This window comes from Nothobranchius furzeri, chromosome 1 (assembly GCF_043380555.1).
Source record: "Nothobranchius furzeri strain GRZ-AD chromosome 1, NfurGRZ-RIMD1, whole genome shotgun sequence".
In the NCBI taxonomy this organism is placed as follows: domain Eukaryota; kingdom Metazoa; phylum Chordata; class Actinopteri; order Cyprinodontiformes; family Nothobranchiidae; genus Nothobranchius; species Nothobranchius furzeri.
This window is the reverse complement of record NC_091741.1, coordinates 64,469,999-64,489,156: the sequence shown is the minus strand read 5'-3', so window position 1 is coordinate 64,489,156 and position 19,158 is coordinate 64,469,999. Positions and strand designations below refer to the sequence as shown.

The window sequence follows — 19,158 nt, the reverse complement described above, 5'->3', positions numbered from 1 at the left end:
CCCTACTCAATGGATCTAGGATTTTTCTAAGTTTGGGGCCATCAAGGGGCCACAGAGGGGCTAATTACTTGTCAACATCATTAGTAAGGATGCACCGAAAATTCTGACATCAAAAATTTCGGTCTAAAATGACCCAAAAACGCATTTTCGGTTTTCGCCCGAAATTCCTACCACCAAAACAACACAGCTGAAACAGGCTGTCGGGTGAACCCCGTTTTTGTTTCATCTCGCTCCGCCCTCATGTCAACTTGCTCTTTGCTTCATAAAAATCGTACATTCGTACTGATTTGAAAACTAAAGTTTTTCCTCCTTTAGTAATGGTGTTTTCTTATCATTGCTGGAATATTCATATCAATTATCCATCCATCCATCTTCTGAACCCGCTTTGTCCACGCAGGGTCTGGGGGGGGGGGGGCGGGGCTGGTGCCTATCTCCAGCAGTCAACGGGCAAGTAGGCGGGGTACACCCTGGACAGAGAGCCAGTCCATCGCAGGGCCATATCAATTATGTGACACTTTACTTTCAGTTTCACATCTACAGCATCTGCCTGGCCTTTTTGCTCCATTTACATTACCGCTACATCTGTTACTACTATCTGTGTTTTTACTATTCTTTCTACACCAAACTTGTCCTGAACATGGTGAAATAAGCTTTGGATCGTGTGTGTGAAGCGTGCTTACTCTCATGAAGCACACAGACTCTGTTGCTGTGCGCAGCTGCAGCGTCACTTTCTTTCTCACTGGACGAGTGAATATCTTCTAATATATAATAATATTCACCACCTCTGTGCTTCGCTTGTCTTCTCTCCTCCTCTCCTCAGTCGGGACCCTCCCGAATTGGGGAAGTTTTCAAACTCTGAAAATTTCAATAGAAACACCCAAAAGTGTTGTTCCGATTGAAGTTACACATCTCCACTTCTGGTATAAAGTAATAACTTCATGAGGGATCATATTTGGCTCGTTAAACGCAACATTGCAACTTTGGCGCTTAAAGGGTTAAATGTACAGTCCTTCGGATGCTGTAGGTCTAATTATTGACATAATTTCTTTCGGTTTCTGGCCCCTGTTTCCTCATTTTCAGTTTTTGGTTTCAGCCAAGAATTTTCATTTTGGTGCATCATCATTGAACAAGTTTTCACACCGGAAATTCCCTTTTGGCTCATTAGTGCCTCAAGTGTTTGGAGGACAGGGGCACATCAGGGGGCCAATCATATTTCAGCAGGGGCCAATGTTCCCGTGACCCCCGCCCCTAGAACCGTCAATGCCCCCACTACGTTGAATTGCACTGTGTTTGCTTACCTTAGAGCCTTGCCTTGAAGTAGAGGACAGAGCACCAAACACAATGTTTAATGCAACTTTTCCTTGTTTTGAAGTTTCTCCAACTCTAATTTTGTAACGTTTCTCTTCATCACCACCAGTATGAACATGATTCTGCTCATGCAGAGAGGAGGATCACACCTGCAGGACATACTTGCATCTATCTGCATATTTGGAGGGAAGCATGTCTAGAGAGGGTCTGGTATACACTAATGTGGGCTCAGTTTCACATTGATCAAGCTGTAGAAAAGGAATGTGCTTAGATCCATATGCACAGCTTCATACATCTGGATTGGTTAGTATTTACAATTTTTTTTAATTTGTGTACACCACCTTTCAGTAGGAAATCCATGCAAGTCTTTTCACACGAGGCCTCTAAACTCCAGCAGTAATCTGATGTGTAGCAGGAACTGTATTTCTACAGCCTCTTTTATAAGACAGACCATCGTGTCATTATAGAGTGATAAATCCAAATTTGTGGGTCTCGTAAATGCGGCAAGGAGCAAAGGGGAAAGGTGATAAAATTTGATTCTGATGCGCTTAGCCTTGTAGTAATATTGCTGCATGAGCCCCTCGCCTCTGACGGCTAAACGCGTGTCAGCCCTTTGGAGCGACTGTGGGAGGCCCCCCTGCAAAAGAGGGTGGTCGCGTTAGTGACGTATACTGCGCGCCGAGTGCCGGCCGGGACGGATATAAACACATAAACATGGCCTCTCACTAGTATCTTTCAACCACCTACAACATGGCAAACTGGACGGATGCGGAGACCATGGAGCTTTTGGTCGTGCGAGCGGACGAACAGATTAGTCGCCTTTTTACGGGGACGGTGAGAGACAACCAGCTGCTCGACAGAGTGGTGATAACACTGGCTGAGCGGGGCGTCAAGCGGAACAAATAACAGGTCGCATCAAAGCTAAAGGTCCTGAAAAATAAATTTCATCAGTCTGACGTGTCTTCCGTCTGACGCTGAATGCCCCTGTACATCACATGCAAGGGTGGGGGGGGGCGACCTCCCTTTATCCCGTTTCGGTTTGAGAGGTGCCTGATGGCAGTTTATTCTAGCTTCAGCTTTGCTACTATAAATGCCAAAATCCTCCCCAGGGAGCCGCGGCAAATCCTGTTTTGCAAACGCAATGGTCCTGTAAAAACAGCTTACCAGAAACCATTCCTCCACAACCTGACTTCTAGTACCACCCGGTGCTTCTGCCTCCTAATAAATACTCATAGGATGTAACTGTTTCTATTCAGGTGGTAGAAAAATCTAATCACCTCTGTAGTGAAGAGCTGTATATTTCTGTGGCAAACTGTTATCTCATATAATTCACAAGATTGAATTAAATTCTTGCAAAATAGCTGAAACCAGCAGCGGTCCCATCATTGATCACCTCAGATATCACGGTGTGCTAACACTTGGCTAATCTGTACAATCCTGTGGTTCTTTTTGGTGAAAGGGGAAGCAGAACTTTGGGTCGGAACTATTGATCTGATGGTGTGTTCTGTTGGGTTAGAACCATAAATGTTGTCTGTGTGTTCCATTTAGAACCTCTGATTTCTGTTGAAATGGTTTTATGAAACAATCAACAGGATTGGTGTTTCTAAAGCCAGGGTTCTGCTGCGCTTTTGTCTCCGACTGAAATTTCCACCGGATCTCTGCTGGAAGTCTGTGGAACGTTTCCTTTGACCCGCCAGTTGAATTACTGCAACCCAGCTGTGTTTGTTTAGTCAGAACTCCACTGCTGTTTATGTGTTTCTGGTTTTGTAATGAGTCCAGTGTGTGCTGGTAGCACGTCTCCATCTGTTGACATTTAGAGTCAGACAACTAGGAGTTCTGGGAGCGTCTCCTCTCTCAGCTTCCAGACGATAATTTTCACTGGACTAAATGAGCTGCAGCTGGAAGAACACCGCCCCTCTGAGGAAAATAGTCGACCCATGCTGGTTTCCAACAGAAACCTGAGGAAACCAAATGTGGACCCAATGTGGACTAAATTCTGAATCCTCTATTTGTTTTAGAAAGTTTCCTATTTCTAACTGATTGAAGTCAAATCAATCAGAACAACAAAATAAATCAAAGAAGTTATGTTAAAGCTATCTGCGAAGAGAGCAAAATAAAGATCAAACCAAGTTAGTTTTGTTTATTTTAGGAGGTGAAATCTGTTTTCGGTAGAACAGACGGTTCATGTTTCACGCAATCCTGGACTCAAGACAGAGAGACTCCGGAAGCATTCAAGAGATCTGTCTAGGCTTCAGGGAGCAGATACAACTCAACTCATAACTAATATAAATAATAGCTAATCAAAGTTCAGCAGAAAGATGCACAAACTAAAAGTCATCATAGGACAAAGCTGATCCAGATGTTTCTCTGACATGATAATCACTCTGCTAGTTTTAGCTTTGTTTTTTCACCATCCTCTGTTACTCTGCTGAAGGTTAGAAGGTTAGTTGGCACTAAACCCTGGTGTACTCAAGTTTCTACAGATCTCTGTCCATAAGAGACATAGTGGGCATGCTGGGAAGCTGTTAATTACATGGAAATAATTCACATCAGAGAGGTATGGTGAACAAGTAATCATATCCATGTGTTGCTGCTACATGGGTTGAAATTCATGCATGAGCAAAATGGAGCAGTACAACAACTTTAGTCTTATTAAAGGGTATAGATGGGCAGTGACAAGAGAGCCTGGATTTAGAGACCCAGAGCATTTTCTGGACCAACATGAGACTGACACATTTTTATGAAGTTCTTTTCACAAAATTGGTCTCACAGAATGCAATCTCAGCAGCTTTATTCTTAAAATTTATAGTACATTGCAGAAGGAGCTGTTTCAGGGCTCTGTCACTTTAAAGGAAACATGTTTTTGCTGAACACGCCCACCTACTTGCTGCTCAGACTGGTATAAGCTGAGGAGCTTGGATATCTGAGAGGGGCTCAGAGTAGAACTAGAGGTTCTCCGGTGTCGACAAGTGAGGGGTGGTTCTATTTTGTTTTTCCTTGTTGTGACATCACAATATGGGATTTTTTAAAGAGCAAGTCACCCTTTATCAGAGTCTTACTCCACTCCCACTTCCTGTTTGAAAAATGCAACAAATGCTGATCCTTAACAGACCGAGAGGGCGGAGCCGCCAACACACACACAGGCTCACAATGGCACTGTGGCATCATATGGTACCAGTTTACATCATAGGGTTCTTTTTAGCTAGTAGTGAAGGCAGATTTAAATTCAAATGCAGTGCAGAATTTTCACCTGAAGAGGGCGCAACACTGACAGTTTTAGGCAGAAATTTTAAATTTTAACTAAGATGCGGTAATGTGCCAAATTATTGACTACATGTGTCTTCCGCATGATTTAGACACTCATTTATATAGTTTATCAGCAAAAAAAAAGTTGATTAAGGGGGGACTTGCTCTTTAAAACGGCTCATTTTAGGCAAATAAATCCTGAAACCACTTCCAGAAAATAGATGGGCAGTTTTATTCATGTTTAGAGTTTTTATAGAGTTAGTAGAGAATCACATGGCTACACAAAAGGATGCCAAAAGTGAGTTTTGCAGAATTTTTACCTATAAGGTTTCCAAGGACAATTCTGATTAAATTGTGCTCACAGCTGTAGCAAGCCTGAGTGCTTCGTTGTGAGGATCTTCCAGCTGCTGAAGTCACTGGGTTTTAAACATCAGGAGCATTTCTAAGGAGCTGGTAGACCAACACTGTCTTGAGGTGTCCTAACTGGTTCTACGTCAGGGTAGAAAACTCCCTTCCCTGAGGTCTGGTACCCAACATGTTTTAGTTGTCACCCTGCTACAACACACCTGATTTGAATCAGCAGGTGATTAACAGCTTCTGCAGAGCTTAATGAGCTGCTGAACTGGCAAATCAACTGTGTTGGAGCAGGGAAACAACTAAAACATGCTGGACACCGGCCCTTGGGGAAGGGAGTTGTCTTCCCCCGTTCTATTCATTCAGGTTAACAGAACAGCTGGTTTAGGATGGGAATTAATTTAATTATTTAATTAACTCTTCTTCATGCTTCTTCCCAGTTAAATTTACCCTTCATTTTAATTCATGGTGTACAGTTTTTTTATTTTCAACTCTTAGGTCACGAGCAGTTGTGTAAGGCATTTCACTGCATTTCGTACTGTGTATGAATGTGTATGTGACAAATAAAAATTTGAATTTGAATTTGCTTCCAAACATCATCCTGTCTTCAGAGCATCTTTACTAGTCAGTGATTCAAGTTAAAATGTTTTCTGTTTTTTCTGATTAAATTACAGTTTCTACCAAGTCTTTGAGTGTCTCAGTGTGTTAAGTGTAGTGTAGTTATGTCAACAAACCTTCAAGCAATTCCTGCAAAGTCACTCTTTCACTAAGCTGCTCAGACAGTGTTGCCTCTGACACGTTTTCATGTCCTTCACCTCTTTGTCCTGATCCAGAGGATCTTCTGTATCTCTTCTAGATGTGTCTCCAGCCTGAGTGTCTCTTTATTACGGAGTGTAAAGGCATGAGTTCTGATCGACAGAGAGGAGAATCTAATCACAACTGCAGAACACACAGTGGCGTCTATTAGCATTTGTAAATAGGGTGGTGTTGAGGAGAGGAGGGTCAATTCCACAGTAATTGAGACACACAAAGGAAATGTACTTAGATTAATGAACAAGAACGGTTTGATTCATCTGGATTTATTTCAGTGTACACAATCATGTAGTAGGAAATTCACATGGGTCTTTGGAAATGAGCTCCTCTCAGTTTTTGGTTGGGAATGGGTTGTCCATGTTTTTGTGTGGATATGAAGGCCATGGTGTTTATTATTGTTTTAAACTTGTCTATTTTGTAGTGAACAGGAACCCCTTCGCCTGCCCCAGGAGTTTCTTCTGGCTGCAGATTCTTCTTCTCTCAGAGGAAACGATTTTTATGAGACCAGACATTGGTCCAGTTTTATTGTGGAAACCTCTGCCAGAAGTGGTGGAGTCTGCATGCATCATTGCAGCTCCAGGTTTCCAAAACAGACCTCCACCCAGCAAATCCTTGAAGTGCTGAGTTTCTGATTTGGGATTGCAGAGCCACAAGCTACCGGATCTGTGTTGGTTTTGATGGTTGGCTGATCCTCAAGTCTACCAGCTGGAGGATTTATTGGGACAGGCTATGGGAACCAGACGTTGGTTCCTGTGGATATTCTGTGTGTGGCTTCTGGTCCAGTCCTCTGAACAGAGGCAAGCTGTGCTTTGGCAAAGTACCGTAGCCATTTACAGCCGAGGGTTGTGGGTTTCTCCAGATCCAACTCTGAGAAAAGTTACTAGACCATCTGATGTAACCAGAGCCAGGCAGGTGCCACCATGTGTTGCTGACAGACTGAACTTAGATCCAGGTGAAGCTGACACAACGTTGTCACTGATTCTTCTGAGAAAAAAATACACAAAAAAGCGAGCGACTTTCAGATGAGGAGTCTCCAAAAACACTGTTGAGTCCTCGTGTCGGAAAGTTTCCTGATGTCCAAACATGTCTTGAAAATGTCTTCACGTGGCCTGATGTGTCCTTGACAGGTCCAGATGTGTCCAAACCTGTCCTGTCATGGCCTTGTTTGCCTTAACGTGCTAATGTGACCTGATGTATCCTCTTGTGGCTCTGTGCACCTCCACTGCAGGGTGATCACCTATGAATGCTGTCCAGGTTATGAGAGGATTCCTGGAGACAAAGGCTGTCCTGCTGGTAGGTTATTTGACCTCTGGACCATATAGTTACTCAGGACATCTGCATAATGACTGGCGTGTGTCTTTCTGCAGCATTGCCTCTGGTGAACATCTACAACACCCTGGGCGTGGTCGGAGCTTCCACAACTCAGATGTACTCTGAACGAGCCAATCTGAGAGAGGAGATTGAAGGTCCAGGAAGCTTTACTTTCTTTGCCCCAAGCAACGATGCGTGGGCAGCCCTCCCTGCTGTCAGTACAACTACACACATTGGGACACATAGCTGTGCTGTGTCAATTTGTACTCAAACTGACATGTCACTTTGGTGCAGGAGATCCTGGACGCTCTGGTGAGCAACGTGAACATCGAGCTGCTGAACGCGCTCCACTATCACATGGTGAACAGTCGGCTGACCTCTGAGGAGCTGAAGCACGGGTCCTCCTTCCCCTCCATGTACCAGGACTCACAAGTCCACATTCACCACTACAGCAATGGGGTGACTGAGCACGCTCTGGAACACACACACAGGAACAGTATTGAACCGGGTTTTTATCAGACGAGTCACATGATCTCCTCATCTTTTAGATTGTGACAGTGAACTGTGCACGTCTCATCAAACCTGACCAACACTCCACCAACGGCATCGTGCACGTCATCGACCGAGTTATTACGGCCGTCTCAAATGACATGCAGACCGTCATTGATGTAGATGATGACCTGGAGACGCTACGTGTGAGTAAACTATTCAACCAGTCAGTAAATGGTGAATGATCTGGAATAAAAGAGCAGTTTTCCATTCTTACTGACCACTCAAAGCTCTTCACATTCACCCACTCACGCAGTCACACCCCTAATACACTTTGGTCAGTCAGTCAACTAGTCAGCTAGTTAGTCAACCAACCAACCAGTCAGAAAATTCTGCCGACATCAGATCAAGACTCTAGTTTTGTGTTAATTCTTTTACGACTTGGTCAGTTCTACACCAACCCTCCTGGCTTCCTGTCTCTGTGTTCCAGACGGCCTTCGCCGCTGCAGGTCTGACTACCTTGCTGGAGAGTGAGGGTCAGTACACCATCTTTGCTCCCACCAATGACGCCTTTCAGAAGATTCCTCAGGAGACTCTGAGCAGAATCCTGGGAGATCCCTTGGCTCTGAAAGGTGAGTGTCTGAGATCTATCACACAATCTATGAGCTAATCGAACCGCTGAAGTTCACCTGTCTCTGCCCCCTCAGACTTGCTGAACTACCACATTCTGAAGCAACTGCATTGTGCTGAGTCGATCGTGTCAGGGACCTCAATGGAGACCCTGCAGGGCACTTCGCTGGAGGTCGGCTGTGACGGAGACCAGATGACTCTGAACGGGAAGGCCATTGTCACCAAGAAGGACCAGCTGGGAACCAATGGAGTCATCCATTACATTAATGAGCTGCTTATTCCAGACTCCGGTAGTGTTTTCACTGTGTTGGGATGAATGTGGTGATTTAAACCCCTCTTTTGAGCTAAATGAGGCTAGGGCTGATAGATTTGTGTGTAGGCTGGGGCTGAGAGTAGTCCTGGTCTATATTTCTGTTCAGTAGAGCAGCTTGTCCAAAGTAAGACAAATGCTTGCATTTATGTTCTGAAAACATTTCAGTCAGAATATTTGAAACTCACATGATCTGTTAACTTGTTTGTGTCTGAAGCTAAAACTCTACTGGAGCTGGCTGAGGGCTCGTCTGTTTCCACGGTTACCAAGTTGTTTGTTGATGCTGGTCTCTCCTCCCACCTGACGGGGTCAGAGGCTCTAACTATGTTGGCTCCTCTGAATGACGCCTTCAAAGGTAAACCTGACCTTCACAAATAAACAGGACCCAGGTGTGTTCATTGCTTCCACCTGTGTTCGTCTCTAGCAGGAAGCATGACTATGACTCCCAATCTGAGGAAGCTGATGGCCAATCACATCCTGAAGGAGCAGCTGTCCTCAAAGTCCCTGTACCACGGTCAGGAGCTGGAGACGCTGGGCGGCCTCCGGCTGAGAGTCTTCGTCTACAGAAATGTAAGAATGCTGAAGGTCTGGACCACCAAGCTGCTTTATGAGTCCATCCATTTGTCTATTTGACCCACTATGGAGCAAAGGTTGGTACAGAGAATGGATCTGATTTAGTCTGACTCAGTCTGGTCCAGTGCAGCTCCTGATTCAACTCCTGTTTTAAGTTGATGGTGTGATCCAGTATTTGTTGTAACGGTATTTAAAAACAGCTGAGTTAATCCTAGAGGTGATGGAGATGGGCCGGCACCAGATTCAGCTGATGGGTGCCTGAGACCGCATTTCTGCTCACCAAATTAGACATTAATCCTTGTTTGGTCCATTTATTTTGATTCTGCTGATGCTCACCAGTGTTTCCTGTTTAGAACTTGTGCATCGAGAACGCCTGCATTGCTGCCAATGACAGGACCGGCCGTTTTGCCTCCATGTTTACCGTGGACAAAGTCCTCACACCTCCCATGGGGACAGTCATGGATGTCCTGAAGGCTGATGAGCGCTTCAGGTGAGTACCTTCAGACAGGTGACCAGCTTTGGTTACATGCTGCCCCCTACAGCTTCAGCAGTAATGTTCAGAGACACTTTTGTTTGGTCCAAGTGCCCAATCAGTCATCCCATCAATTGATCAAAACTTATTTCACCAGGATAAGCCTTTTTGAGATTAAAACCATCAATACATAAAATCACAGCACAATGTAATTAAAAATATTTAAAATGCCATCAATAAAGAGCTCAAACAGAACACCACCAATCAGATGAGTTCACTCCACACCTTAGGAGAAGCACATTTAAACACTTAAAATTTTCATTTTAATTCTTACTTTTGGGACAGAGAGTCAATAGAAATCACCTGACCTGAGGTACAATCTCCAGAAACCTTGTGTTTACTGGTCTGGAGATATGAAGGAAGAAGTTCTATTCAGACACAATTTCAACTATTAACACAAATTCAATCAATACTCAAAAACTTTGTCTAGTTGTACAATTTTTACCATTCAGTCCAGCTTTTCCTAAGTGGTGCCCATCACCTAAACCCCCCCAGCTTAGTTTACGGTTCACATTCACAGGGATCATTCCACCAAGTATCCCAACATAGTCTTCTACTAAATTCCCAAATAATAATGTTCTTCATCATGTGCAATATTGGTTGAATAAACTGAATCACCTGCTTCCAGCCTGCTGGTCGGAGCCATCCAGACTGCAGGCATGACGGAGCTACTCAACCAGCAGGGTTCGCTTACCTTCTTCGCTCCCACCAATGAAGCCTTCAGCAAGCTGCCACAGGCTGAGCTCAACAGCTTGTTGCGTGAGTTTTGAAATGAACAGAACCCACACCAGGTGCCAAGCTGAATTATTTCAGAATAATCCTTAGTTTTTTTAGTTTTAATAAAACACTGTTAATGATATTACCAGAGTTTAACTTATTTCTAAAGTTTCTGTGAAAAATTCTTCAATAATCAGAATCTTTTCTGAACCTTGAGCTGTCTAGATGTGCTGTTTAACATCAGAAAGTTTTCTGAACTCTTGTTCCAGATATTTTCAGATGAAGAACCTGAGTCTGTGATGCCACAGCTGACAAGAACAGGTTCTTCACAGAAGCATGGAAACATCCTACCCAGAACTTAACCCCCATCTGATTAATGTGATGGTTATCGCTTCATTTTCACAAACAACTTTTAATCTGAAGAAGAAGAAGAAGAAAATATCATTTCTATACTGTAGCGCCTCAAGATAAAAATCACGAGGCGCTTCACAAAAACAAAAAATGTAAAAATATAGAAAATAATTTAGAAAATGGTTAAAAATATATTTAAAATGAGCAAAAAGTAGACAATTGTGATCACAAAAATGTTAAGAAAGAGAGAGAGTGAATAGGAAAGAGGGAAATCAGTGGATCCTAAGGAAGGTGGAATAGGTGGGGAGAGCAGAATAAAGAGAGAGTGGTGAAGAAGGTCACACAAAAGCCAGCTTGAACAAGTGAGTCTTCAGCTGCTTTTTGAAGGAGACCACTGAGTCCACTGATCTCAGGCTCGGGGGGAGAGAGTTCCAGAGTCTGGGGGCCACAGCAGCAGATGATCTGTCACCTTTGGTCTTTAGCCTGGTGCTGCACAACCAGTAGGCTTTGATCACTGGACCTCAGGGACCTGCTGGGGGTGTAGGGACTAATGGGCCATTCCCATCTGTACCGGGTCGGCCCGGGCCGGGTAGCGTAGGTTGTTTACATACCTGGGTGGCCTGGTATTTTTCCGGGCCAACCAAGGCTCATTCTTAGCCCTCTTCTCGAGGGGGTCTGCTTCAGGCCGACCAGGGCCAACACACCCACTGCTGACAGCAAAATCACACCTTCCATTAGAGCAAGCCTCTGATTGGTGGGTAGAATCAGCCCACATGGGCTTAAGACAAGGATGTGTGGAATCAACCGGGCCAGGCTGGGGCCGACTGGGGCTACCCGGCCCGGGCCGACCCGGTACAGATGGGAATGGCCCATAAGAAGATCACCAATGTAAGATGGTGCTTGTCCATGTAAGGCCCTATAGACCAGAACCAGGATCTTGAAATGAACCCTGAAGTTGACTGGCAGCCAGTGAAGCTGGAGGAGAAGCGGGGTGATGTGGGTGTGTTTGGAGGACTTGGTCAGAAGCCGAGCACAGGCATTCTGAACCACCTGTAGACGGTTCAGGGAGGTTCTGCTCAGACACGTGAAAAGAGAGTTACAGTAGTCTAAGCGTCAGGAGATGAAGGTGTGGAGAACTGTCTCAAGTTCAGAGCGGGACAGAATGGAACTCAGCTTAGCAATGTTCCTGAGATGGAAGAAGAAAGAGCGAACAAGAGAACTGACATAAGAATCCAGGGTGAGAGCTGGGTCAAAGGTCACGCCAAGATTCCTGATGGAAGGTTTGGTGTGAGAAGCAAGCTGACCAAGAGAGTCTCTGACTTTGGGAACCAGCTTGTCTGGGGCACAGATGAGGATCTCAGTCTTATCTTCATTCAGCTGAAGAAAGCTCCCAGCCATCCAGGTTTTGATAGAGTCTAAGCAGGTGTGTAACAGCTGCAGCTTAGACATCTCATGGGGCTTAAAGGAGATGTACAGTTTGATGTCATCTGCATAAAGATGGTAGGAGATTCCTTTGAAGGAGCTCAGGATGTGCTGAAGAGGAAGCAGGTAGTGGAGGAAGAGCAGAGGCCCCAGCACAGAACCTTGTGGGACACCATGGGTAAGGGGCAAGACACACGGGAGGCGACAAACGACCGCGATCAGTGAAATTCGTCGCTGTCGCTTTTATTACCTGACACACGGGAGGCGACCCGCGGCCAGCAGCAAAGTCGTCTATTCCATGGCGAAATTGAAACTTCCGTTGTTTTGTTTGGCTGTGTCACGTTGGAGGGAATTAAGGATATTTAAGCGGTTCAGAGTTTAAAAAGTGGTAGATATTATGTTGCACAAGGTGCTGTTAGAGTTATGTGAAATCTTACTTGTGATTTTACTATATAAAACATAATAATAATCAACTTCTCCTTCATGTTTGCTCAGAGATGTACGGAGCATCCTGCCTGCTCATTGGTCAGTGAATGAAACCTCCGTTGATTGGTCCTCGTCCGAACAACAGCGATGAAAAGTTGAAAATATTTCAACTTTCTGGGATCGCATCACTGGGTCACCTGTGCACGACACGCGCACGAGTGCAAAATTTCACACGCACGTTTTTTGCGTTTCGCTTGGTCGGAGGGAGGCCCGCGATTATCACTTTGTCGCTCATGTCTCATTGAAAATGAATGGAGGAGAGGCGATGTCGCCTCCCGTGTGTCGAGCCCATAAGGGAGATGGTGGAGAACCTAAACTTGGAGACGGCCACAGAAAAGGAACGCTCAGAAAGATAAGACGAGAACCACTCTGAAGCTTTGCAGTGACATGATTGGTCTGAACATTTGTCAGTCACGTAAAGTAACATAAAATCATGAAATATCAGCAGATCAATCACAGCAATAGATTACAAAGCCGAAGCAGACTTAGCCTTGGTCCTTTTATATGGCCTGGTCAGATTAAAACTATATTTTTGTTTAAATTAAAAGCTATTTTATATGCTGAAGCAAAGGACTGTGATGTGTAATCTATCGGCTTTGGTGCAGACGAGTGTGAAGTTTATTTTGTGTGGAGAGTCTGCTGCTCCTTGTTTGGTCTGAATAACACAAACTGTTTATGTGACTGGAAACTTTCTGCTTTATGTCCTAAAGACCTGTTGCTACTGACACACACCCTGAGTTCAGACCCAAACCTGAGCAGCCCACAATTAGTAATGATTAGCAGACAGAATCAGTCTGAGGTTCAGTACTGGTAACATTCCAGGTGAAACATGTTTTGCTGGAACTTTCTTTTAACAGTTTGATAACCAATCAGCTCTCATTCGGTGGCTGGACCGAGATAAGATCTGACACCTGTTTCTGTTAACAGGTAGCCCTAGCGAGTTGTCAGGCGTGCTCAAGTACCATCTGGGGGAAGGAATGTTGGTCAGTGGGGGGGTCGGCTCTTACACTCGTCTAAAACCTCTGCAGGGGGAGAAACTGGATCTGGGTGTGGTCAGTGGTCATCTTACTCCTTATTAGTTCACACTCAAATATCTCTCCCAATTGTCAATAAGGTGTGTGTGTGTGTGTGTGTGTGTGTGTGTGTGTGTGTGTGTGTGTGTGTGTGTGTGTGTGTGTGTGTGTGTGTGTGTGTGTGTGTGTGTGTGTGTGTGTGTGTGTGTGTGTGTGTGTGTGTTTGCCTGTGCATGACAGCGTAACCTCACCATCTACATCAACAAGGTTCCTGTGGTTGACGCAGACCTGATGGCGACGAATGGAGTTGTTCATGCAGTCAACAGCATCATCAAACCTCAGCGTGAGTCCCATCTTTGTTTTTGTTTTTCTGTTTGTACTTCAGTAAGAATCGGTAAGAATTTTACAGTCACACAATCACAAAAGAGTCTAATGTCTCAATCATGTTGGAAGGGAGGTTACATTGAAACAGTTTTTCTTCTCAGCCGGCTGGAGGGTTGTCAGTTTTTCTCCTTTTAAAAAGGCCAAAGAGAAGCATAGTCAGTGAGCCTGCAGGGTTGCCAAATCCGCACCGCCAAATGCCTCAGTGCCTGCATTTGTACTTTGACACTGGCTGGCAAAGTTCAGCACCGTTCTGGAAAGATCCTAAGCCAGTAACGGGAGTGACCCAGAGGTTATTTCTGGATCTGCATTCATTTACTTCAGTTTTGATACTAAAAATATGAGACTGAAGTGTAGTAAAAGCTCTAATTACCAACGTAAATACTTTTGAAGGGCCTGAAGTCTTCCAGGTGTTTACTAGTGAGGTGTGTGACGCTGATGGTAACATTATCAGGATTTGAGGCTTATGAGGGTGGTTTCTGGCCCTGGAGGAGATTCTGATGAAGTTACAGAGAAGGTAGCTGCTCCATACCAGCAGGAGACCATATCAACACCTTCAGATGTTACTTTTGGGTGTAAACTGAGTTTGACAAGAACTGCGTCGGACTGTTTGTTTTCTGTCAGTCTGTGTACTTCTGCTCTCTTGTGACCTTATCTACCCCATCCCCTCCCCCTATCTCCTGATGTTTTGCTGCTTGTATCTTGCAGCCCTGAAGATTGACCTGGAACAGGCTGATGGCCCTGCAGCTGCTGTCAGATCCGCTGCTACAACTGCGGTGAGAAAACAAACAAAATATCTTTACAAAGGGGAAATGTTAGAAAACACATTCCTGGCTCAATTGCATCTGATTGTTTAGTCAGCAGGGGGCGGCAGAGTCACATTAGTCTCACTCACATGAATAGAGGAACATGTTGAGGTCAGGACGTTGAAGCTGCTTATTGAGGTCTCCGTGAAAACAATTTACAACTATTCTGATTAGCTAGCTGACTCCAGGTCAGTAATGTGACCCAGAAGTTGAGGTTTTCTCATGTTTGCAGGACACTAGCAAGTTCAGTCTTTACCCCAACAGGCTTTCATGTACATAAACAATTCTGACCAAGCTTTGGAGGAGTCCTTCAGTATAAAAATAAGTTAGTCTAGAGTGGGCTTCTGGTAATTAAGTCTACAATTAGTTTTCTTTGTGTTTGTTGATGTTCATGGCAAGGCCGCATATTTGTTTATCACGTTTCATAACAGAGGCAATTCATTCGATGTGCTTTCCATTAGCGAGAATAGCATGAACATTAAAATCAATGTGACAGCACAATTAAAATACACAAATAAATTTAGACCTCATTAAATACACATTAATTTCAGATTGAAGAATCAGACAAAAGACAAAGTTAAAGGGGGAGCAGTTACAGGGCAGAAAGTGCAGCATTAGAAACATTTATTCAACAGCTGATGGATACATGAAAGTTTTCTATTGTGATTTAAAAGTTACTAGAGTTGGGGCACATTTGAGGTCATACTCCTATTTTGGAATGCGGCTACTGCTATCCTTGCCCATAGCCTTGTCATTTCTCATAGATCTCTGCAGTAAACCCCTCCAGAAACTACAGCTTTTTGCCAGAATGCTGCAGCATGCATTATTCAGATTCAGAGTCCTTTATTAATGACCACACAACAAGTTGGTGGAATTAGTAATCCGTACAGCATGGCATGCTCACATCTCTGTGTCTTCACACAACAACCAACGTCCAGTGGTGGTACAGATAGACATTTTCAGTTAGACACTTGATTTAACGAATGTACTGTTGGGGAGAAACTGTTCCTGAATCTAACTGATTTGGTTGGTGGGGAACTGTAACGTCTTCCAGAAGGCAGCAATATAAACAGGTGGAATACAGATGGGAAGGATCAGAGTTGATTTTTTTCTGCCCGTTGTGTAAATATAACAAGTCAGGGTATGACCTGTAATTATTTATCGAGTAATTTTGGATGATTTTTCTATAATACATTGTAGTTTTTTCCGTGATTGTGAGTCCAAATTACCATACCAGACAATTGTGGATGAGGAGAGTGTACCTTGAATAATGGCGGTGTAAAACTAAAGCAGGATAGGTGTCTAAGGAACAATAGATGTTTATTTGCTTTTTTGTAAATTTGTTCTGCATGCTGTAATAAGCTGGAGTAAGAATTAACTCCTCTAAATCTGAGACCATGATCTTGAGTCAGAAAAGGATAGAAGGCCTTTGCATCTATAGGATGCCTCCTGGACGCCTCCCTGGTGAGGTTTTCTGGGCAGATCCAACTGGGAGAAGACCTAAAGGAAGGCCCAGGACACGCTGGAGGGACTATGTCTCACGGCTAGCCAGGGAACACCTTGGGGTTCCCCAAAGGAGCTGGCCTAAGTGGCTGGGTAGAGGGACGTCTGAGCCTCTGCTTAGGCTACTGCCCCCGTGACGTGACCCCAGAAAAGCAGAAGAAAGTGGATGGATGGCTTTTTTAGTTTTTATCTGCCTCTTTGTACAGGGGTCTTAGGTTGTTTTGAAATTTGCTTTTCAAATAAAATGAATTATTAACTGTTTTTGTATCCTTGATTAAGTAGTGTGGTAACTAATTAGAAAATAAACCCATCAGTGGGAATGACTGTCACATAATTCATCATTGTTACAGTCAGTTGTGACACACTGTCTTTAGTTTAGAATAAAAACATGTTGAGTTAGTTTATACCTGAGAAAGGGTAAAGGTGCTCTACTGAGAACTGAGCTGAAGGACATTGATGGATTTGTTAAAGTTAGAGAACAAAAGTAAAAAGTAAAATCTAATGTTGGATCCGAAGCTGCCTGAAATAACTAAGGATCAATCCATCAGTGATGAGGAAGGTTTCTATAGGCTTCTACTCCTGCTTTGACTACTGTGATTCAGAGAAAATGGCTTCATGAGATGACCGTGCCAGTATAATAGCTCAAAAGTGCTCCTATGAACACTGCTACGATAAACTAGAACCAGACTTATGTGATGCTTCTGAAGACCATTTGAATTCTGGGAATTTACTAGAGTTGTACTGACTTTTGCCAAAAAAAGTAGACCTAGGGCTTCTGGAGACGTGTCATTGTTTGAATTATAATATAATGGCCAAATGTCTTGATAATAGTGTCCTTAAAGGACCTGCTTCATGCTATTTTACACCCTCCTGAGTAACAATGAGCATAAAATCTGATTAAAATATTGCTGTTGGCACAAATGTCAAGGGTTGTGGACTCCATAAAATGACAACAGTGCCCAAATTGCCAGATTTGCCTAATTATTGCACACTTTCTGTAAACCCTATCAACTTTGTTTCCCTTCTCAAATATCACTGTGTGTGTCTCCTATATGACATATTTAACTGAATGTTTTTATCATAACCAACGATTTATACAGGAAAATCATGAAGGCTGCCTAAACTTTTTCACCCCACTGTATTAACTATTCACTAAGAAACTAGTCAGAGTGAAGGTATGTTGCTATGGGAATGTGATGCAGCCCAGCAGCTAGTCCTACCAGCTGGCCAACAGTGGTGACAAAATGGGTTGAAGGTTTCAATTTGGGGGAAAGTGATTTCCAGGAAAAAATGGGGAGTGATCAGTGGAACCAGTCTGAGTTTGGGTCCAGTTGTTGTAGGCTCCCATACTACAGAACCGGTTTACAGTTTTACACCGGGGGTACGTGGGCTGGAGGACTTTCTCCTATTTGGAACATTCTTCCTTCAAACTGGACCCAAGTGACAGACATCATTGGTTTAGTAAAGGTCAAGGGTCTCCTGGTTTTCCCTCTTTCCACTTTAATACTCTTTCATACTCCTCTTCAGTCTGACTGTCTTCCCTCTGTCTTCCAGGTGGACACCAGGAGCTTCAGGAATGGTATGTTACCTTCAGTTTTAGAACTAAGACCTGTTCTGCTTCTAGTTGTGATTCATTTTCTATTTCACAGACGATTTGTTCCAGAAGGTCTTGAGGAGTCGTTCCAGCAGAACAATGAGCAGGAGTCAGTAAAGAGGAGAAGGGTGGTGAAGAAGAGTCCTGAGCAATCCTGAAAGATGGCCACAACTAGATTAGAACTTCCAGTGTTCTGAAACTCAAACTGTTTTGTGACATCACACTTTAACTTCTGTAAAATGTTTATATAGTGACGTCCTTCATTGTGTCAGCAGGTTGGGATTGAAACCTTCAATTTGTAAAATAAATCTGAGTGCTCTTCAACGTGCGTCATCTTTGTGTTGCTGACCTTGACCCCGCTTTCAATGCACTGAATGCCTCACAAGACTGAAAGCAGCACAGAGTTTTACACGGAGTAGGGTCATGTCTCTTTCATCTGAAAGCGTTAAAACAAATTTTATCTGGATGATGAAAGTTTGAGTGAGTGAAAGATTAGCCTGAAGCCCTTTAGGATCAGACTCTGGAGGTTCATTCATTCATCTTTTGAATCACTGCGTTTGGTGGAGGGCTCCCATGCAAGTTTCCAGTCCATCAATGGGAGACGTAGACAAACGAGGTCGGCAACCATTCACACTCCCACTTAGTAACAACTTAGAGTCACCAATGAGGCATGGCATGTTTTTAGCCTGTGGGAGGAAGCTGGACTCCCACTAGAAACACGACACGTGCATTTGGGAGAACACGCACACTCCTCACACAGAAAGGCCACAGCTACCTGTAACACCCTTGCTGCAAGGTAATAGTGCCTCATCAAACAGACCCTGTTGTGATTTGACTTTTTAAAACTTTATATATTTTTTACTTTTAAATCCACTTTGATCCACTTTGGTTATGTGTAATAAATGCTTTATTGGGCTGATCTGGGTCAAATATTAATAGTGGATCATCTAGGAGGACCTAGTGGTGTAATGGATCATCCAGAGGGACCAGGCGGCATTAATGTAACTGCTGTTTTACATTTTAGAGGTCAAATGAGTTTTTCTCAGGTTTTATCTCAGCTGCTCTTTTGTTAGTTCCTGTTCAGATATCAAAAAATAAACTGATATACTGATGGCTGGAAGAGTATTTTAATTTTACCTATTTAAAATAAGTTTTTAGAAACACGTGTGAGCAAAACTATGGTGTACAATAGCACTAAAGTTCTAGCTGCACGATCCATTAGACCAACTTTTGATTTGAGTGATGAGAGGGGTTTAACTTCTAACCTTTCATTTACATATTTGAAACTAATGCAACACAAAGGAAAACCAGCAGCTGAA

At 43.7% G+C, this 19,158-nt stretch overlaps 1 protein-coding gene across 2 annotated transcripts in view; it reads left to right on the top strand.

The window, feature by feature from the left end:
* The window catches only part of tgfbi (transforming growth factor, beta-induced), a 38,849-nt gene extending 20,686 nt beyond the window's left edge, over positions 1 to 18,163 (top strand). Inside the window, exons 3-17 of one of the 2 annotated variants that reach the window (XM_054739436.2) lie at positions 6,950 to 7,014; positions 7,089 to 7,246; positions 7,327 to 7,491; positions 7,581 to 7,727; positions 8,012 to 8,153; positions 8,229 to 8,441; positions 8,679 to 8,816; positions 8,889 to 9,031; positions 9,388 to 9,524; positions 10,195 to 10,325; positions 13,470 to 13,594; positions 13,796 to 13,898; positions 14,645 to 14,712; positions 17,800 to 17,824; positions 17,895 to 18,163. In XM_054739436.2, the coding sequence (XP_054595411.1) occupies positions 6,950 to 7,014; positions 7,089 to 7,246; positions 7,327 to 7,491; positions 7,581 to 7,727; positions 8,012 to 8,153; positions 8,229 to 8,441; positions 8,679 to 8,816; positions 8,889 to 9,031; positions 9,388 to 9,524; positions 10,195 to 10,325; positions 13,470 to 13,594; positions 13,796 to 13,898; positions 14,645 to 14,712; positions 17,800 to 17,824; positions 17,895 to 17,956 (1,822 nt within the window). In that variant the 3' untranslated portion in view covers positions 17,957 to 18,163. Of the gene's footprint in view, positions 1 to 6,949; positions 7,015 to 7,088; positions 7,247 to 7,326; positions 7,492 to 7,580; positions 7,728 to 8,011; positions 8,154 to 8,228; positions 8,442 to 8,678; positions 8,817 to 8,885; positions 9,032 to 9,387; positions 9,525 to 10,194; positions 10,326 to 13,469; positions 13,595 to 13,795; positions 13,899 to 14,644; positions 14,713 to 17,799; positions 17,825 to 17,894 lie in introns of both variants that reach the window. The other variant, XM_015952615.3, reaches the window with a different exon arrangement.
* The last annotated feature ends 995 nt before the right edge of the window (positions 18,164 to 19,158 follow it).